Below are 22,185 nucleotides of genomic sequence, written 5' to 3'. Positions count from 1 at the left end.
TTGCTTACTTTCAAGTCTGTCAGTTTGGAAAGCCTTTTCTTATTGTTAAAACTCATTCTCAGGTTGATGGAGTACAGCAATGTTTAAAGTTAACAGAAAAAATGCGAGGACATTTGGCAGTGCTTCAAGATATGAAAAGCCACCTAGATAACCAGCAGCCTATTGGTAACAACCTGGAAATACTAAAAGAGGAACTGGAACAACTAGAAGTAAGTGTTCTTTATGCTTCTACTTCAGTGATGCATACTAGGAAAAGCCCTTAGATGAAAAAAAGAGAGATTTCAAATATAATTAAAGTAATTCAGATTTAAATGTCTTTCTTGATTAGTAACAATGCATTTTATATGTATTCTCTTTGTAGTCATTTGAATCAAGACTGGCTACCTTTGCAATTATCCTAAAGAAGGACATGAAGTTGACAGAAGAGTTTTTAAAGTTTTGTAGCAGGGATATTCCTGAAGAGAAACTTAAAGAGCTAAAGATAAGCTGTGATTATTTGCAGGAAGCATTTTTGGTGGTCTGTGATACATCTTCGAAACGAGCAAAACAAATAGTCTGTGCTATTGACTTTGAAATGGTATGTTTTTATCATTGTATGTTTTTACCTTGGTTTTTTTCAAGGTAATTTGGCTAAAAAGAAGGAATTTGGTTTTGCTTTATTTTGTTTTATCTTAATATAAAAATACATGTATAATTTATTTAATATGATAGAAAATGTGACTAGACTTCAGGGGCATAAATAAATATACAACTTCCCTTTCTAGTCTAAGCTTGCAGTATTACACCAGCAACTATTAAGCAAACTGCAGAGATTTTCAGACTGGATCACAGAAAACAGTAAAATTGTGAATGACTTCATAGTGAATAGTAATGATGTAGAAGAAATGAAGAAAAGTTTACAGCTACTTAAAGTAAGTATCTTTATGGCAGGCTTGGTGCTTCTGGCAAATGTTGCTACTTATTATGAATTACTAGCTAGGTTTTGTATACCTGCTCATTAACCTCTACTGCTTAAACAGATGGCTAGAACTAATTACTTAAGAAGACAACTACTTGATAATCTAGTAATCAAATGTTGTTGATTTGCTTTTTCTCTTGAAAAAATTTTTGATAGAGTTTGGCTTACTGAGAAAGCTATTGGTTCTGCTTAGATTTGTTGCAATAAATCTGGATTCCATTTGATTCCTAAATGCTTTTGAATTCCTAAATCTGATTTCCTTTTTGGAAATCTAATTTATCATACAAATATTTCAGTGATTAAAATTGGATCTTTATGCATAAGGTCCAGAATCTTTACTGAAGTTTAATTACCTTCCAAATCAATTACATGTGAGAATGGAAGATGGGGAAAGATAAAAAGCCTCTTCATTACACACGCTATGAAATGAGTCATGAAAAACAAATCAGATCAAATTTTTAGTAAAGTTCATACACCTCTGTATGTATGAATGATAACAATGACATTATTTTACTGTGCTTTAATAGGGTTCCAGTATGCATGGTACTGTCATAGGGGCTGCACAGTGCGTAACTATGGCCAGAATTTACCACACTGCTGGAAATGGGGCTTCTTGCTGTGGAGTTAAGAATAGGAATGCTTTCAAGTAACTATTTTAACATTTCTGGGTCTTCAGACCTAGAACCTAGAAATGTGAAACCTAACCTGCCATAAATCTTCCACAGTTGAAGGTCAGCCAGTTTTCAGACATCCATGAGAGAGCAAAGAAATAGAGATGTTCAAGGTCATCTTATTCATTACTTGAACATGGACTGTCCCAGAGGCAAACCATGCACAAATTCAAATGCCGTATCTGAATGTGTCAGGACGATTCTGACACAGGGTTTTGATTTACTGTGGCTCAACTGTCTTCCAAAAGCATTTTGGAACAGGGACTAAGAAAACGGGTAGTGATACTGGTGTTTTATTTGTACTGAATTTGTTTTCATTGCTAGCGATTTCCTTCTCTTCTTTTACAGAACAGCGCTGCAGAGCTCGGCTGTAAAAAACTGCAACTGGAGTCCACTGCGTTCGATGTTCAGTTCTTCATTTCTGAACATGCTCAAGATCTTTCTCCTAATCAGAGCAAACAGCTGCTGAGGCTCTTAAATACCACCCAGAAATCTTTTCAGGAAGTACAGGAAGCAATAATATCTCACGTGGAAAGTTTAGAGACTCAGTTACAGGCAGCGCAAGAGCTGGGTGATCAGAAGGTTTGCCTTTCTGTGTAAATGTGTGCTGAGTGTTTTTGTCTATGGATGAGGAATTTTAATACCAGCATGCAGTATTAAGTGTATTCCTATCTTCTCAGTTTTACTACAAATACATTCATAGTTCTACAAAGATGGTATCGATCAAGTTCGGTGAATTGTCATTTTTGTCTTTCCTTGGTACAGTCACAGAAACAGCATGTTAGATTATGGACAGACACAGTTTTGGGCATTAGGATCTGTACAGCCTCAGGTGACCAGGTCTGCTCTTTCTAGCAATGAGAGAAATTTACTTGAGGTTTCTCACGTGTTGTTTGTTTAGCAGCTATATCAATAATTAAAGCAGTGAACGCTTCTGGCTGCAGCAGTATTGATCAATTAATTTACTATCCCACCATTGCTCATCACTTCTGTCCTGCTGAAGACTTTCTCGTACTCTGATTTGCCAGGTCATCTGCTTATATGATGTCTTTCTAGGTCTTTATAGTCAAAGAACCAGATTTGTTCAAATCCTTGGTACCATGGCTTGTTTGGACTGAGACAGGTTAGAGGGACAAACATAGGAGTAAATCAGCTAAGATATTTGCAGTTCTAGGCATGGGCACTGGGAAAGCTATGAGTCAAGTTGGAACAGTTACCTCTTCAGCTGGCATGGCTGCAGTTGGCAAGCATAAGCAGCGTTTGTAGAGTCAAAGGAGGCTGATAAGATGCTGCAGTGTAACTGCATCTCCTTTTCTCTCACAGAAGCACTGTTAAGACTCAGAATCACCACGTCAACCCCCAGTTTATGCATAATGAAAGGTGGTTTAGCATTCTGAGGACTTTGTATTATTTTACCATTTGTTTCTACCATACTTTGTCAAAGAAACATAAAATAGAGTAAAGGAGAGGCATAGATACTTTTCTAGGACTTAGTAACAATAATGAGCTTGCATGTTTTGTTCTCTTCTACTGCTTAAAAAGTCAACATTTTCTATTCAGGTAACATTATGCATACCAACAAGAGCTAACTCACAATCACAACTAACCGCTGTTTTGATATCCTTTTTTCAGAATTAATAGTGTTTATCACGGGTTTCAGCAGTTAAGAGACTGGATTTTCACTCCTGTTGTTCGGAGATTTCATCTTTCACATATGTGCATGGCCAGACTTCTATTGGGCGATTCCATCAAACATGGTCTCTTTTACTTACAACATATTTGAGGTTTATCCATAACTTCTATATATTCAACTTGCTCTTTGTACCACTGCTATCATGTTTACAGCATACTTTTAAAATGATTGCTTTGCAATGTTGATGTTCAGAGGTAATTCCTATTAGAGCGTCTGTTAGTTGCTGAAGTGGGGACATTTTTGTTTTATTGTTCAATTGTATTTGGCTCTAATATAGGATGTGGCTGAACGGCAGCAGGAATGCAAAGAGAAACTGCAGGAAATCTGTGATTTGCTTACACAGACTGAAAATCGACTCATCGGACAGCAAGAGTCTCTTGTTATTGGAGACAGCAAGGCTGAGCTAGAACAATACCAGACCAAACAGGAGGTATGCACAATTCTAGTCAGATAAGTTAAAGAAGACTGAGTGCAGAGGAGAGTGACTAGACTCTTTTGTTGAATTACAAGACTGTCATGTGAGAGGAGAGTAAAATAACTTGTTTGACCTACCAAAAGTAAAGGCTTAATAGCGTGCATTTAAGCTGCTGCCTATGAATACTCTCCAGTATGTGCAGTGGGAGAAGAAAAACTTTCAAACTAGAAGACACTAGAAAATGTACTAGACATTTCAAGAAGCACTCTTGGAGCAGGCATAAAACCTGTTACATGAATCTTTAGCTTAAGCTTGTTCCTGTCAGATATGATAAAAACAGACCTGTTTATTATGCTCAAATAATTATGCTCAAACTTTTTAACCGGTATCAGGGAGTGCTTATTCCTGTTCACAGTATTTTGAAGAATTTTGCTGCAAGGCTTTCTCTTGCCTGAGGCTTTCCATTGCCTCACTCTTGTTTTTGGTTTGAATTCTGCTTTTTCTAGTGTTGCTTGCAATCTCCTTGGTGTTCTTGTGTAAGAGAGCCCTCTCAGTTTGCTTGCTTTCCTATTGAGACCTTGCTTTTCAGCTGTATTCTGTCATCTATAAGCTTTTACTCTGTCCTGACTGATGCTAATTGAGTTTATGATAGTTAAAGGACTGAAGGACTTGGTACTCTTCTTCCTCCTTCTCCTAGTAGTAGTTTACTATAGTGTAGAGCTCCAGATCAGGTTTAGTAATCTATAAAGGCAGAAATTTCCTTATTCATCTTGCTTTGCTTTATTTATCTTCAAAGTAACACATCTAGTTTGCCGATGTTCTCCTTGCAGTCAGTGGAAAGATACAGACACCCCTGCGGTACCTCTTAATGTCGCTTACCTGTCTTAAGAATATATGGCCTAAATAGGGTACCCATGGGAGAAGAACTGAGATAGCATATGCTTCATTTTTTTTTTCCATCAGCTGTCTGTAACTGCCTAGCAGACTAGTTGTTGTTTGCTGACTGATTTCTTGTAGACACCATTGTAGAAGTGTGTCTCAGGAGGGGAGTGGGGGCTTAAAAAAGGTCTTTTATAGATCGTCAGAGCTGTCATCCTCAGTGAGCTGTCTGAAAGGGATCACAGAGATCTTGGTCAGAGAAGGAGAATCTTGTCTTGATATAGGGTCCCCAGGAAAATCTAACATACTTGCTGAAGTGTTAAAACTTCATCTAACATCTAACAGAGATCTTTGTCAGAGAAGGAGAATCTTGTCTTGATATAGGGTCCCCAGGAAAATCTAACGTACTTGCTGAAGTGTTGCAGTTTTAGCTGCCAAACTATATTCTATAATTGCTGCAAAATCTGTAGTTTAGAATGAGAATCAGATGTTTTGTCTTGCAGCTTCAAGAGTGTTACACTGCATATAAGGAAAAAAAACTTCATTATTTCAGTAACTGGGTGAATGTATTCAACAGCCTAATTATTGTTCCAATTAAAGCTTGCCTCATAATTGGGAGGCAGATTTTTTTTTATCTGATTCTATCTAAAGCAGTTCTCCTAGTCCTGTGATAAACTAAAACTAAACATCTGTCCTCTGAAATTTAATGGACTTAAACCTTTTTTAGAGATTGAAATATTATGATTGATTACAATTAAAGAAAAATATTCTTACGACATTTCTGGCCTGAACAAAACGAAGAAATATGGGAAAACTTCCACCTGGGAAAGTTGACTACAAGTCTCTGACTTTTATTCAGTCCCCTTATTTTCCACAGCTTTCTGTTAGGATAGTAATGGAATGGAATTTGTCAGGAGACTCACCTTACCAACTACAGTGTAGCAGACTTACTTTATCTCTTGATATCTAAAAAATAAGGTGTATTTTCTTCTGTGTACATGGAAATACAATATTCGAGCTGCTAAACAAAGGAAATAAGTGGCCTCAGTCTGGAGAGGAGTGTAAGTTAACAGACTTGCAATTAAAAAAAAAAAAGACAGATTGAGCTGCAGCAACATTGTCAGATGTTGAATTGATTTTCTTTTTTTAATAATTCTGTCTGTAATTTAGTAATGTATCATGTACTCTCCCAAGTTAGAAAGGACCAGTGTGGTGCTTGCCCCTGGAACAGAGATAGTTCCAATAAAGTTAGTTGGAAAGATCTGGTGAATAATTTACTTACTCCTATTTGCTTTCTTTTTTCTCAACAGGAGATACAAAAAGACATGAGAATGAGTGCCCAGACACTGGCAGAGATTGTGAAAAATACTGAAACCTTCTTGAAAGAGAATGGAGAAAAGTTGTCACAAGAAGACAAGACTATTCTTGAACAGAAACTGAATGAAGCTAAGACAAAGTGTTTGCTCCTTAGCCAAAAGGCAGAAGAGTCCAAAAAAGAACTGGATAAAGCTATGACAACAGCAATTAAGCAGGAAACAGAAAAGGTTTTTAGGCAACCATTTCATACCTTTATTCAAACTGTTTATGTGTCCTAGGGGATTAGTCTTGCAACTTGTTGATATACTGTGGAGAGATTAAAATCATATTTCATTTGGGTGACTAATAAACTGTTTGCTGGTTTATTTTCTTTATAAAATAAACAGCAACATATATGTCAATCAAAAATTTTGTTTAATGTTAATGTATTTTAAATGGTCTGTTTGCATATGATGCGTAGTGCCTAAAGATTTCTAAACTGAAACTGTAAAATTTCAATGTAGGTTGCGGCTATAGAACAGCTGGAAGAAAGTAAAAATACAATAGAAAATCTCTTGGATTGGTTATCAAATGTGGATAAAGAAGCGGAGCACAGCCGGAAATTTAAGCAGGTGATAGAACAGAATGGAACACACTTCGAAGAGGGAGATGTGAAGGCTTTGGAAGGAGAGGAGGATGATGTCAATGGTAATCTGCTGGAAATTCAGCAAGACATTGAGACTCAGGTGGATGGACTAGTAAAAAGCACAGAAGATAACCTGAACCAGCAGTACCAGAAAGTCAAGGTACTGTTGCTGGGTTTATTCAACATGTAGGTGCTAAGCGTGTCAGGCCTCATTCAACATGAGTGAATTCAATCTCATCCTTTCTGCCATAGACTTTGGAACAGGCACTAGGAAGTTAGTGATGTACAGTGGTAGGAATTTCAGTAGTTAGAATGTATTGCAAATTTGTCACTTTTTTGCCGTTACTGTGATTGTTTCCTGCAAAATAAGAAAACGGACATGTTCTACAAGGTAAATGTTGAGAATCCTGATGGTGAGTCTATTCTTAATTTTTATACTGAGAAATTAATGCAGGTAAATCAAATGCAAAAAGCAGCAACATAAATTCATACCCTTTATGTGACTTTAAAAAAAAAAAATGTATTTTAAAAAATTTTTAAGAAGCCACATGATTCAACCCCCTGCAATTCCCTGTGAACACTGATTACCAATGGCTGCAAATAATAGTTTGCTGAAATTATAATCTTCATTCCCTATAAGTTTAATACGTGGGCAAAGCACTATTTGCAGGCTTCAGAAGGATGACTTACATAAAACCACAGCACAGCATTTTAAAAATGGATTTTCCAGGTAAGATAATTGGAAGTATTTAAAATAATAAGAGCTCAGTTTTATAGTTTTTGTTGACTTACAGTTGAGCATTAGATGTGGTTTGATAGACATGTTGATGAAAATGATAATGCTGATAGCTGATACTATTTTTGATTTCCTTTCTTATTTAAAAAAAAAAAAAAAACAACAAGAAAATGAGATCTTTTTTTTTTGTGTGTACATAATGTTTTTACTTCCACTTTTTTGACAGCTCTTTTCTGCACCTAATGCCTACAGGATAATTGCCCACTGTACTGGAAGAAAAGTATACCAGTCTATTTTACATAGTTATTTTACACAGGAATAGAGGAACTTCAAGAATGGAGATTTTTTGAAAGAATCTATTTGAAATATGGGTGTTATTTGTCATACAGTTCTAGTTCATATGGCTTACTATTTTTTATGAGATTGAAACAATTTACATGTATAGAATGTGTCTCAATTTTTAATATCAAAAGGACGTGTTTTATGACAAAGTATATTTGATAAGAATCACTGGTCTTGAAATTGAAAAATGAAATTAAAAAATTTGGATAATAATGTTTGTTGACTCAATATAAGAAGGAAGTATCTATATTCTTTTTAATGTTTGATGCTTTCACTCCTTTTGGTCTGTTTTTCTGAAATGGTAGTTACAGTATATATAACAGGAAATGGAACAGTTTTGATTTGGAAAGTTGCCTACCTTTGAATGCTTTATTTTATAAATCCTATTTTGAGACAGGGAATTGGGAAATTTTTGATTACACTAAGCACGGTACCCTAAATGTTAAGTAATAAGCAAATATGTTTTATTAGGAAAAAAAATTGAGAGATTGATAATGTCTAATTTCAGTATACAGAGTTGTCTTTTAGAAGTACAGGGGAGAGCGCTTGTGTGATATATATCCTAGTATTTCTGAGTTCCAGTGATATTTGAAGACTCCCATTTGGTCATGGCCTTTATATCTGGCTAAAATTACCATTGGATGTTTTGTAAAATTTTGAAACTGCACAGAAATATGATGACCAGGAGTCATGCTTTCACTTAAATTAATCGCAAAATGTTTTTTAATTAATAATATGAAAATTAGAAAAGCTTTTTATCATTTTGATGGACTTGGTTTTACTCATCGTTTCTAAGCAGAATTCAGCAGAGATTTCAAGACAATATGGTCTAATGGAACCATCCAAGAAGGTGCTGGTCATAATTTTAATTTTTTTTTCTTGTAGGCTCAACATGAGAAAATTATTTCACAGCAGCAGGCTGTCATAATAGCAACTCAGTCTGCTCAGGCACTGCTTGAGAAACAAGGGCACTACCTTTCCCCTGAAGAAAAAGACAAGATGCAAAGGAACATGAAAGAGCTGAAGGCTCAGTACGAGACTGCTTTAGCTGAATCAGAACGGAAAATGAAGTTGACTCATTCTCTAAGAGAAGAACTTGAGAAATTTGATGCAGACTATAGTGAATTTGAAACCTGGCTGCAACAGGCAGAACAAGAACTTGACAATTTGGAGGCAGGTGCTTCTGACTTAAGTGGTATTATGGTCAAACTGAAAAGGCAAAAGAGTTTTTCAGAAGATGTTATATCTCACAAAGGTGATTTACGGTATATTACAATTTCTGGACAAAGAGTTTTAGATGCTGCAAGGTCATGTAGCAAAAGAGATGGTGTGAAGGTTGACAAAGATGGTATTGATACTTCGGCTACATATACTGAAGTGCAAAATAAACTGGACAGTGCTTCAGATCGTTTCAAGTCTCTCTATACTAAGGTAAGCTTGCTTTATACTGAGTAGGAAAGACTACTATAATTGATTTGGCAGGTTGTATAAAAAGGCGTTAGCTGATGAAACAAATACTATGGGAAGTTGTAAATCTTTGTTTCTTAAAGTTAGATAACAGAACAAGATTTTCTAGAAGATCTGCTTTAGTCAAGTGCTAGACTATTTAAGGTCTGAATGGATGAAATTTTCTACCTTGTGTTATAAGGGAGGAATCAGACCACATTTCCTGATTGTTCTTTCCAGCCTTAAACAAACTCTTTGAGTTTATAACAGTGTGGGATGTCTGAGTAATATTTTGGGGTGGAAAGAAATTGTAATACTTTTAGATGGATAACATTTCTTTATGTTCCTTGCGATATTTCCCGCAACTGCTTGTTTACTTGGCTTTCTACTAATAAAATGAATATAGAAAGAGAGAGACTATGCCAAGATTAACATTCAAAATTTCGGTTTGATTTGTATCCTGAAATAGTTTGTCCCAATGTGACCTTTGTTGTCAGCACTAGGCATGCAGGAACGTAGTGATTTGAGGGTAGCAATTCTTTTCCACTACTCTGCTAAATAAACATTTTATCCTTAACAGTCTGAGATTAGTCTCTAACTAATGGGAAACTAGCAGTGCAAAATCTTCCATGTACCTTAGAGAGGGAAGATAATCCAGCTCTCTGTGCCAGGTTCATGTATGGAATCTGTCTGGTAGAACAAGACAAACATCACCAACTGGTCTCACATGCCAACTCTCCAGCTGTTTTCAAAAAACCAACAAAGTGTTGTTCAATACTGATAATATTCTGGAATTGTAAACTTTTGAAATAATTATTAATTGAACCATTTAAGAGACAGTTGCTGTGAGTATCCTTTGACCATTCCATTTCATAATTTTCTAAGATCATAGGTTCAGACTCCTTAGTAGAGCTTCAGTGTCCACTGATACAGCGTTGGTCTGCAGCAGTTGCCATCTTTGGGAATTTTCATCTCTTTAACGTTTTCTTGCTCAGAAATGTAAATTCTGTAAGGATATGATCACTTGATTACAGAAACAGTGTAAACCCTGTTATCTCAAACAGTTTGTGAAGAAGGCTTTCCACTTACAGAAGCTCATTTTCATTTTCCCACTTAATTTATATGAACAGTGAAGCTAAAAGCTTATATTAACACATTAGATTTCCTCCAGTTGATTTACTGGATTAGTTTGAGTGTGAATGTAAAGATTTCATTGCAGAATTTTCAGAGAGTTTATTTTTATGCACATAAAAATCCTATGCCAGCAGCTTGATTTGTGGTCTCAGGTTTGTCAACTTGTCAAAATTCTATCCTTTCCATATATACATTTAGCACAGATGTAATAGACATGCTTTAAATATTTGACCATAAATATCCAGAGCAAAACCAACACAAAGCAGACTTTTCTTATTAAATCAAGTGTTGAAGGACTGACTTTTAAAAAGTGGGATCTTCCACAACTTGTGAGATCTTCCAAGTTGTAAATGGGTTTGTAGTAACCCTTTTACCTTTTGTAAAAGCTTCTTGCTTTTAATACATATTTCTATTGCTTTATATATATTTGCACACACATGTATGAGTTTATAGGCTTATCTGTTGAAGGAATCTTAAAAGTCATTTCTTTGTTAACTGGTTATGTAAATGAGTGCATTCTATGTTTGCCCACCAGATGGAGACCAAGTACCAAATGTAAATATTAAAATACAATGTGTGGAAAGTTCAGAATATAAATATTTAAAGTAACTGTTTATAAATATTATTACTTGATACAATCAGATTTTGCTTGTGAAACTATCTCCAAAAAGTCTGAAAGAGTTCCACTGGCCTTTTTATGTGATGATTCACTGTATACGTTTTGGGGCATGCTAACATATAGGACTAATAGGATCTTGGTCAGATGACATTCTTAAGTGACCAAAACAAAGCACATATGCCATACCGAGCCATTTCGCTTTGAATTCACTATGCAGATAAGGTATTTATGAAAGCAATACTCTGCTGTCTGGATTTTAATGAACATACGCGTATCTTCTGATTTTTTTGAAAATTTCTTGCTTCCACTGGCTACATTTTTGGTGTCAGAGTGCTGATAAAGAATCTTTATGTTGGTGGATCAAAAAGTCTTCCTACAGCTTTTCCTATTCCAGTAGAATGGGTTAGATTGCAGTTTCCCACCTGCATCAGTGAATTGATCCCAAATCACGCATGAGGAGCACAAACTGGGAAGACCTGCGTAGCCTGTCGAGCTGTCGTGCCTTAGTTCAGAAATCAGTTAGTGGGATGATGACAGGAAAAAACCATGCAGTATTTCAGGAGGCAAAGTATGACCTTGAGATTGTTATGAAATGCAACACAGAGTTTAATGCCTGGATATTTGCTTGTTTGTTTTCTACTCTTTTAGTGTAGCATCCTTGGAAATAACCTTAAAGACCTGGTGGATAAATACCAGCATTACGAAGATGCCTCATCTGGACTTCTGTCAGGTCTCCAGGCTTCTGAAATAGCTGTGAACAAACAACTATCAGAGCCAATTGCAGTGGATCCCAAAAATCTCCAAAGACAACTAGAAGAAACCAAGGTGAAAAGCTTTAAAAAGCAGAAGTACTTCTGTCCTAAAAGGAGCTGGGTTTTGTCTGAAAAACAGGATAATCTAATATAATCCAAGTGGCTGCAGGCCAAATTCTTTCCTTGCACGTGGGCATGCATCTTTTATAGTTCTCAAACTCAGCTGTCCATAGTGTTATCTGAAAAGCACTAGGGTGAAAAAAAATGGGAGACCAAGATTCCATTAGCAGTGGTGAAAGCAAGATGTGTTTCATATCACTTAGCAAATGATAGAGTGAAATCTGGAAAGTTTTTGAACTGAGAAAGGATTTAGTGATTACAGTTTGCTCTCAGAGTAGGGCTTGGGACTGAGTTCCTGATAGAGAAGATCATTTCATGTTTGTTGTCTGTGTCTCTTGCTTTTTTCTGTTTGCGTTTGTGTGCTACTGCATTATGAAAGGGATCATACTGGATAAGCAGTGTGATGTGACTAGTCGGTTTGCCTGCTCCAGTTGTCTCCAATACTGTATGCCCTGCAGAAAGTGAATATAACATAATTTGTGCTGCATAGAAAGAGAGTATTTTGGTGTTGTGTCCTGTCCGTCCGTCCCCCCACCCCCGAGGGAGTAACTCACAACTTTATGTAAATCCTAGTAGAGGCAAGACAGGTTAGTGACGGAACTTATGAAGGTAAAACTCCAGTTAATTGCGTAAAATGTAGGTTTACAGAAGGCTTTAGGAACCCAAGTATAAGGTGAGTTATATAAAGTTTCATACAGTCTGTCATCTTTGAACTGACTCTTATATTTTCATAAACACATTCACTCATCTATACTGTAATTAAAATGCAAGATTATTTATTACTTGGTGAGCAAGGCTATTGATTGGGCATTTCCTCAGTGTTTTGTCTGTGCTGTGTGGAGTATCCGTGCAGGTCTGATATGTTTGCTGTTGGCAAATGATAGTCAATGGTTCTTGGAAAGTACATGCTTTAATCATTTCACTTACATCAGCCTGAGCAGTAGTTACCTTCACCACATGGTATCTTTCAAATCTGACACTGGAATTGCCCAACATTTTGGTGCGTGACACATCAGAGGAGACAAATCACACTGATGTTGTAAGACAACAAAATTAAAAGTGTAAATTTTTAACTCCTAATAGTGGAACAATTTAGGTACATTTGTGCTTCCAAGTGCTAGAAAAGTAGGAATAACACCAATTACAATTTGAAATTCATTTAAACTTTTTGTTCCTTATGCCAAAACGAATTATGTCCTGTATAATGCCAATTTTCATGCAAGTAATGCAAAAGGAGTGAGTACTGGGGTTCTTTTATGAAACGCCTACATGGATTACTTGCCACACAAAAGAGCACTCAATGAATATGAGCTGGGAAGAAGGGAGAGGGTACAATGTGTCAAAAGATTCAAAGGAAGAGAAAAAACAGGAGGCTGAAGAAAGCAAGCCAATTAATGAAAGCAAAACAAAGAGTATTTCTGAAGAAGTCAGGTGTTGCAAGTTAAAGCTGTCCCTTGTAGCCAACACATGCAGCTGATAATCTAGCTAGACACAGACCTTGGCAGCATGGTGGGGTCTAATCTTTTTATGGGGATTAACTGTTCTTCAGAATATTCTTCAGTGCCTCTGGCATCAACGTGATTGCTTTCTGTCAGCATACAAGGTTTTCTGGTACGTCTCTTTCTTTTTCTTCCTCTTTTTCTTTTTCACAAATACAGTGTATTCCTGTAGTGTAAGAAAAATTCCTCTTCAGGTCTATCTGACTTTTATTGTGTCAAGTGGGTCAGCAAGACATACTATGTTCTGGTGTACTGTTGTGCTCTGGATACCAGTGCTGAATGCATTGACACGATTTCTTTGTCCTGGCAGGGCAGATAGGATTACCTTTTGAGTCACGTGTTCATTGAGTTAGTGTGTATCAAAAAATAAATGAGAAGTCCCTTCATTCTGGACTTGTATAAAGTTCAAGTGAATCAAAACAAAGATACATCATATACACTAGCACAGAGGCCTGAAATAATTTAAAGACTATTCACCCCGAAGTACTTTTATACACTGGAGAGAGAAAGCAACTTTCAGAAGCTGACTTAGCCTTCCTGTCTTTCTCTGTTGACTGGAGTGAGTCATGGCTGGGCTAGCCTCTAAACCTGTGTTCCTTGGTTAGATGGACAAACCTAGGCAAAATTCAGTGACACTGGCTCCAGGAGGTTCCTAAACTATGAAGATGATAATCTTGTTTCAAGCTATTCCTGTTTACACTACGGTATTAGCCTGATCCTTTGTTAATACAACTGATGGTGAATGTGTAACTACTGCTGATGAGTGTATGTTTTTCCCCCTGAATTGTTCTCTGATGCTGAGTTGAAAAATATGTTTTTCTTTTGGATAGTATATGAGTCTGTACAAGTGGTCTTTACAAACAGTTAATCAAAAGACACGTTTCGAAGTTACGTGCAAGAAATCAGTTGAGTCAGAGGAGTATTGTAAAACAGAAGATAAAAAAGATGGTGAATAAACTAAAACAAGGGCCAGAAGTTCAACAGCAGTCATAGCCACTGGTGAAGATTTTTCTTAAAGAGAGGTCACAAATTGAGTTAGTTTATTCCCAGCACTAAGTTTAGGTTGTATGGCATATCTCAAGCCTTGCATGTGTATTGCACAAGCCTTGCATTAGCTGTATTGAAAAGCATAACTGATAATTGTGGAATTTTACAGATTCTTCAGGGACAAGTGTCTAACCATCAAATTGCTGTAGAAAAACTGAAAAAAGCTGCTGAAGTGTTGTTGGATACAAGGGGAGAGTTGACACCAGACAAAGATGAGATTCAGAAAACACTGGGTAAAATGTTTACTTTTCTTAATATCTCTTTTTATCACTTGTGTCTGCATGCAGATACTGGAAGAGACAGAATACAGAGTTTCCACATTCTTGTGTGGAAGCTTCCACATTATTGTGTTCAAGTCCATGTTTTGTTGAGTCAGAAGCTATTACAACACAGTAACTTCATTGTTGGTCTGCCTCCTACACTTGATCCATATGCTTTTCACTTAAAAGCTGTCATTTGATTTTTGACTTTTTTTTTTCTTTCTTTCTTTCTTTCAGAAATAGGGATTATGTTTAATTCCCATGTTACAGATGGGCATGCCAAACAGAGTTAGTGATTTGCTGAGGATCATAAATTCTCCAGTGGGAAGGAGCATGTTCAGGTTCAAGGAACATGACTCCAACTCTCTGTTTCCAAACAATTATTTGAAGTTTGCTTAGCCAAGGAATTATTTCCTTCTGACTTCAAGAAACTGTGATGGGTTGACCTTGGCTGGCTACCAAATGCCCACCCTGCTGCTCTCTCACTCCCCTTGCCTAACAGGATGGGGGTAGAAAATAAGATGGAAAAGCCCATGGGTCAAGATAGGGAGATCTCTTACCAATTACCATCGTGGACAAAACAGGCTTTACTTAGGGAAAATTAAATTTCATTTATTGCCAAATAAAATAGGTTTCGTTAGTGAGAAAAAAAGGCAAATTAAAGCAACACCTTCCTCCCACCCCACTCTTTTTTCCAGGCTCACCATCACTCTGTCCTTCCCAACTACTCACACCTCCTCCCTGCCAAACAGTGCAGAGTGGATGAGGAATGGGCGGTTGTGGTCAGTCCATAACAGCTCCTCTCTGCTGCTGCTTCCTCCTCACACTTTTCCCTGGCTCCAGCATGCATCCTCTCCAGGGGCTGAAATCTTTCAGGATAATCTTGCTCCTGCATGGGCTCTTTATGGACTGTAGTTCCTTCAGAAATATCCATCTCCTCCAGCATGGGGTCCTCCATGTGCTGCAGTGTGGTTATCTGCTCCAGCATGGTCCTCCACAGGCTTCAGGGAAATCTGCTCCAGTGTCTGGAGCACCTCTTCCCCCTCTTTCTTGTCTGACCTTGATGTCTGCAGGACTTTTTTTCACACTTTTTTCCCCCCTCACTTCTCACTCTCAAGCATAATTTTCCCCTTTCTTGAATACATTTTCCCAGAGGCACCACCAGCTTGGCTGAGGAGCTCAGCTGTGCCCTGTGGTGGGTTGGCTGGAGCTGGCTGGAACCGTCTCTGTCTTCCATGGGGCAGTCCCTGACCCTTTCTCACAGAGGCCAGAAACTTTGCCACTACCAAAACTTTACCATGTTGTCTTTCCTATCAGTTGTGAGAAGCAGCACAGCATGACATTCATCACTGTCTGAAGTTTGAAGACTTTCTCTGTGTATCACACAACTCTCTCTTACTGAAATCTTTTAAGTAATTTGCAGAGCCACAAAATAGAACAACTCTGGGTTTGCCTCTTTGGAGTCGGTGATGAAACTCCATGGGAGGTACATGGAACTTGTAACTTTCAGAGGCTTATCCTGAAAGTGTTGAAGGTCTAATGAAGAACCCTCTGGAAGAACCTTCAGCTCTAATAATAACATAAGAGACATATTGTAAAAGAGGTGTCTTAATACTCTGCTATTTTATTTCTTGGGAACAGTCAACAGCTGTCATAAGCTAAAGCCGCATGGGAACCAGCTTCTAAAAGCTGGGGAGCACAGCTGTAAGCTGCTCCATCATTTCCCTTGTCCTATGGGCTTCTTGTCTCTATTTGAAGATTTTGATCTTTGCTTGTGTGTTTTTACTGAATAAAGCTGATGTTTTTGCATCGTTCTGATGTAGGCAATTTTTGACTCACACTTACCTGGTGAGAATCACAGAATCATACAGGTTGGAAAAGGCCTTTAAGATCATCGAGTCCAACTGTAAACCTAACCCTACCAAGACCACCACTATACCATGTCCCTAAGCACCTCATCCAAACATCCTTTAAATACCTCCAGGGATGGCGACTCAACCACTTCCCTGGGCAGCCTGTTCCAATGCTTGATAACCCTTTCAGTGAAGAAAAATTTCCTAATATCCAGTCTAAACCTCCCCTGATGCAACCAGGGAGACCATTTCCTCTTGTCCTATCACTTGTTACCTGGGAGTAGAGACCGACCCCCACCTCGCTACAACCTCCTTTCAGGTAGTTGTAGAGAGCAATGAGGTCTCCCCTCAGCCTCCTCTTCTCCAGGCTAAACAACCCCAGCTCCCTCAGCTGCTCCTCATAAGACTTCTGCTCTAGACCCTTCACCAGCTTCGTTGCCCTTCTCTGGACTCGCTCCCGCACCTCAATGTCCCTCTTGCAGTGGGGGGCCCAAAACTGAACACAGTATTTGAGGTGCGGCCTCACTAGTGCCGCAACTGGCAAAATGAGTTAAAAGCTTAGTTTGGCTAAAGGAAAAAAAAATGAAATATATTTTCTCTTTATCAGATGATATTGTGGAGAGGTATGACAATTTATCCAAGTCTGTGAACGAAAGGAATGAGAAGCTCCAAATAACTCTGACACGATCCTTAAGCGTGCAGGATGGTTTGGATGAAATGCTGGATTGGATGGAAGGTGTTGAAAAGAGCCTTGAAGAACAAGATCAAGTGCCTTTGAATTCTGCTGCTATTCAGGATATTATTAGTAAAAGCATTGTAAGTAGCATTCGCTGAAGAAACATTTGTTTGATAATTCAGATTTCAAGAAAGAATTAAAGTCTTAGTTTGGCACCTTTAATGGATTCAAATCAAAATACTTAATAAAGAGGACTGTTGCATGAAGTGAAACTGCACATAAAGATTTTTGTAGCTGAAATAGATAGATCTATACTGATGGTCTAGCTGTACTGATTTGTTGCTTGATATGGTGGACCAGTTTCACTTCTTAAAATTTAGTTATAAGCAATACAGAGTAGTTCTTGCTTGTTTCAGATGCTAGAACAAGACATTGCGGGTCGCCAAAGCAGTATAAACACTATGAATGAAAAAGTCAAGAAGTTCACGGAAACAGCAGATCCATCCACTGCATCCACACTGCAAGCTAAAATGAGTGAACTTGCAGGACGGTTTTCTGAAGCAAGTAATAAGCATAAAGAGAAGCTTATGAAAATGGAGGAGTTGAAGACTAAAGTGGAGTTATTTGAAGATCTGTCAGAAAAACTTCAGTCATTTCTAGATGAGAAAAACCAGGCACTCAGTGAGACGGAGGCACCAAGAAAGGATGTTAGTGAAGTGTCTCAATATATGCAGGTACTGTACCATTCCATTTGTATATATTGTGCATTTCTAGTCTAACTCATCTAAGTGATTGAACAATAAATAAGGCATGCTTGTTTCCCAACTTCGGTTGGTTAGCTAAAATCAAGAGTTTAATTTTGAACAAGTGATTGTAAAGTCTAATATGAATAATGTAATCCTGTTTTGCAGGAAGCTAGTGTAGAATTGGCACAACATAAGAAGGATTTGGCAGTTTTGCAGCAGCTTCTTGAAGAACTTTCATTCCATGCTCTTCCTGGAGATAAAGCATTGGTATTAGAAAAAGTAAATGCTTTGTCAAAGAAATTCAGAGAGGTAGAGGAAACTGTAAAGGAAAAGTAAGTCAAATAATTAAAGTGTTTCTGCCTTGGCTAATAGTGCAGTGTGAATGTCGTGATGACTGCTATCTCTTGCATGCAATCTCAAGGGATTGCAGTTAACCGCAGAGTAGAGAGGTTTTTTATTTAAAAAAAGAGATTCTATTTGGAAATGTTTCTGTAGTTAGTCTGCCTGGTTCAAGAGCTGTAATGGTGGCTGTAAAGACAAGTAACTCTTTGCAAATTCTGTGACATTCACAAGAGTCCTGTCAGTTCTAAGAAAACCCTACTTCTCCCCTTCTCTGATATTCTCACATTATTCTCTCCCCTTCTCACAAATTGCTGCTTGTGCAAATTGTTTGATAGTACCATTTGGAATCAGGCTGCAAAGCAAGACTGGAGAAATTATTAGAGCTTCCATATAAGTTACCTGTACAGCAAGACTAGGTTTTCCACATTCTGCTCATATCCATAAAGTCAGTTTTTGTGACTCTTTGAATTTAGGGATAGCAATGTCAGATTGATAATATCTGTTGGTTTAAGGAATCAACCAACAGAAGGAATACTGCCATTCAGTGCTCAATTTCTTTTGTTGTCTTTAATTGTCTAGAGAAGAGGATGTATCATCTTGTCAGAAACAAATGGATACTTTTGAGCTCCTTGTAGAATCATTAAAGAAATGGATAAAAGAGACGACAGAACGGATTCCAGCAGCGCAACCCTCTCTGAATACAGAGGAGTTAAAGAAGCCTTTGGAAGATACATTGGTAAGACATTGTAGATGAGAAGTGAAATATGACCGAAGGAAATAGGGCATCTATTAGTAACATAAAAGTACAGACTTAAGGGGTAAACAGACACAGTAATTGCGACTAGGGAGCTTGCAGTCCACATTTACATTCCCATTTCCTTTGCGTGTTTGCATATACTGCAAGGGATTCCCAAGTAGCAAGGTTGTTCCTTTCTCTACACAAAATCTTTTAAGTCTGAAATCAGTTTTGTAATGAACAAATGATTTGTTTTACTTAACCAGAATTTAAAAGATGAATGGACATTAAAAGCACCTGAACTGCAGAAAATGAATAGCAGAGGAACATTGCTGTGTAATCTAATTACTGCTGTGACTTCTCCTGCCAAACTGAGAGCAGTTGCAAAATCAGGTATGCATTTGTATAATCAGGTAAGCCTAACTTTTCAGGAGTTTTTAAAATCTTTAAGACAAAAATTAAAATATTTCACCCTTGGATTAGCTTTCTGAATATTATGGCTTGTGAGAAGTCAGTTAGCTATGTCTGTTCTGACTATCGTTTGCTGTGATTATCATTTAAACTAACTGCTGTAGTAATTCAGTACACATTGTGATTGCTTTACACTGCCAAAATAGCGTAAAAACACTTTGATGTAAATGATTTACAGGTCCTAAAGCTATTACTTCAGTACGTAATTCCCAGATAATGAACAAAATGAACAGTATCACAGTTGCTTTCACCTCATCCCAGAAAAGTTCTGATAATGAGAAACTGACTTACTCTGATCGGTGTTCAGTGCTTCACATATGCACTAAGGCTGCAAGTAGGACAAATACAAACCCTGCTTTTGCAAATACTGATGTACCTGCACACCTTTTCTGCCAAAGAGATCCCTCTTTCATGGCCACAAGGCTATTCTGTGTGACACCAAACACACGCGTAAAGGTTTGCAGAGTCGTTTTGCAGGAGGTTTTGTTAGCAGGGTGATGAGGACATGGTTTGTCTAAAAAGTGAGCCTAGGCAAACCTTCTCATCCCAATATGATAGCATAATTAATGCTAGTCAATATTTTAGTTGAAATAACAGCACGGAAGGAAATCAACTCCATATCCCAGCATGACTTTCCTGGGCCAAAATGTTTTTCCAGTTTGGAGCTTCAGCTAAATCCTTTTTACCAGTAATCTGATTTTAAAGACAGCAAATCTATTTCCATGATTTTCTGTACTCTAGTGTTTAAATGTTAATTTGTTTTATAGAAACCAGTAATTCTGCTAAGTATCATTCAAGCCATAGTTCAAAGCATGTGGTATCTAGGCTGTTTTACTGGCCATAAGCACGTTTTCAGTCAGTTCTTGAACTGACTAGGTCTGGAAATAAATTCAAGTGTGTTGGCCTTCATTGGTCATCTGCAAAGGACTGGGAGGATGGGGACTGCCAGAGGATAGCTATTCGGCAAGAGCAGAACACTTTCTTTCTCACGTCTCTTTGTAGTAGCTGCCTCTGGTTTCATTGTTGTTTGACTTTTAAATAAAAATCTTTAAAGGCCATTTTGGAACATTATATGGGATATTTGGGCTCCTTCCTCTGCCCTTTTCTCTACTCCTATGCATCCAGATAGAAAAATAATTAAATAACTAGCATATAAGAGCAGCTGTAATCCTCCAGACTAGAATATTCACCCTCCTAGACAAGAGCTGTACTGTGTATCACTTAATCACAGTTATAAATACCGGAGCCCAGCTAATAGAGCATGAAGATTTACAAGGCTCTGGCTGGGGCCTGTGACTTCTCTTATCTGGTTTGTTTTCTCTTGCCATCCTCCAGCTGCCACTAATGTGGTCCTCACTGTCCAGCTGGTACTGTGGGGTGGATGCATAGCCTTTTCCAAGGCAACCGTTAATCTTTCTCTGTTAATTGCTCATCTGGGAATACATATGTGCAGGAGAGCGGGAAGTTGTTATTCTTGCAGTTCTCTGTGGCTTGACCGTGTGCCCCAGCTCTGTGGTCTGACAGCGTTTTACAAAGCCCATGTAGCCTTGGTTCCAGAGGTTTTGAAATTATGTTTAATTAGTAGGGCTGCCTGGGTGAGTGGCTGCCTCTGAGTGACAGTAAGGACTTCAGGTGTAACAGTGAGGACTCCACATTGCGATCCCTGTCATGCAGCACGTGCTCAAGTCTTGCTCATGACAAGGTAGGGAGGGATTTGTCCCGTTGGTATCAAGAGCTTTTTGTGCAGAGGTAGAGTGCTGCTAAATCATAGAGTCAGTTAGGTTGGAAATGACCCTTAAGATCGAGTCCAACCATTAACCTAACGCTGCCAAGTCCACTAAACCATCAAGCACCACATCTACACATCTTTTAAATACCTTCAGGGATGGTGACTCAGCCACTTCCCTGGTGGGTAAAGGTGTAAGCAGTGCCTTTGGTTGCGGTGTCTGCAATGACCACTTTGGGCTTCTTTGCTGTTAAGTGCTTTGTGCTCTCCTCAGAGTCTCAGCGTTTTCCAGCTAGCCCTCTCCCAGGCCATACCCAGACATGGCTGGGTAAAACCGTGTTCTCAGTAGGCAGCAGGGAACAGGTTCCTTTTGGGAAGAGGAAGGAAGTTATGTTAGCCATATGGATGTGAGCAGGCCTCACAGCTAGGGCATAGACCTTTGTCCACTATAGCTGTTTATTTAGCATGGTATTGTGAGCGGTAGGACTGCTTATACATCATGCATATGTGCATACTTATATGTGCATCCATGTGCACGCCCACCTGCTATGCCTATGCTGTGCATATATGCTACTAGCTGGCTGGAGCAGCTTAAAACATAAAACCACCTTAAAATATATAAAACAGTTTAAATAAAATATTTACTATTACAAGGTTAGTATTCAGATATTTCTTTAATGTTATAATGAGAGCTATGTATCATGTTGTTTTAAAGAGGAAATGCAGTGCTGGGTTTTTGGTGGGAAAAGGCCCAGATAAGCATGGACTTGGTCTCTCTTGATCCACAGGTGGCACAATAATAAATGGTGAAGGAGGAGCTCCAGGAACTCAGGATTTCCTGAAAAATAAAGGTCAGTAAAAATTTCAGGATGTGATGAAGAAATGCGCTTGCCAATTACTGTTAAATATGTAAGTATTTTTAAAATGTTGTATATAAATCTGCTTGTAGCAGTCACTACTAGACTGGAATTTCACATCACCATCACGTAAGGAACCTATATTGACTAGGACATGATTCTAAAATTAATTGTAAAAATACCTACGTTCAATATTTTCTTTGAAGACAGATCAGATCTGGCTATGTTTTCTAAATTAATATGTACTTCTATAAATGTGTACAGG

The 22,185-nt window shown here is 37.9% G+C and overlaps 1 protein-coding gene across 18 annotated transcripts in view; it reads left to right on the top strand.

Moving 5' to 3' along the window:
- The window catches only part of DST (dystonin), a 313,545-nt gene that overhangs the window by 201,511 nt on the left and 89,849 nt on the right, over positions 1-22,185 (top strand). For 11 of the 18 annotated variants that reach the window (XM_075498103.1, XM_075498099.1, XM_075498102.1 and 8 more), the window contains 16 exons: positions 63-209; positions 362-577; positions 765-911; positions 1,978-2,211; positions 3,600-3,752; positions 5,927-6,160; positions 6,437-6,718; positions 8,522-9,067; positions 11,484-11,660; positions 14,363-14,486; positions 16,974-17,182; positions 17,459-17,776; positions 17,954-18,120; positions 18,710-18,866; positions 19,133-19,259; positions 21,852-21,914. In XM_075498103.1, coding sequence (XP_075354218.1) covers positions 63-209; positions 362-577; positions 765-911; positions 1,978-2,211; positions 3,600-3,752; positions 5,927-6,160; positions 6,437-6,718; positions 8,522-9,067; positions 11,484-11,660; positions 14,363-14,486; positions 16,974-17,182; positions 17,459-17,776; positions 17,954-18,120; positions 18,710-18,866; positions 19,133-19,259; positions 21,852-21,914 — 3,301 coding nt within the window. The remainder of the gene's footprint in view (positions 1-62; positions 210-361; positions 578-764; positions 912-1,977; positions 2,212-3,599; positions 3,753-5,926; positions 6,161-6,436; positions 6,719-8,521; positions 9,068-11,483; positions 11,661-14,362; positions 14,487-16,973; positions 17,183-17,458; positions 17,777-17,953; positions 18,121-18,709; positions 18,867-19,132; positions 19,260-21,851; positions 21,915-22,185) is intronic. The other 7 variants (XM_075498106.1, XM_075498109.1, XM_075498107.1 and 4 more) reach the window with 1 other exon arrangement.

This window comes from Mycteria americana, chromosome 3 (assembly GCF_035582795.1).
Source record: "Mycteria americana isolate JAX WOST 10 ecotype Jacksonville Zoo and Gardens chromosome 3, USCA_MyAme_1.0, whole genome shotgun sequence".
Classification (NCBI taxonomy): Eukaryota; Metazoa; Chordata; class Aves; order Ciconiiformes; family Ciconiidae; genus Mycteria; species Mycteria americana.
Note: the sequence above shows the minus strand (reverse complement) of the source record. Positions and strands in the feature narration are given on the sequence as shown.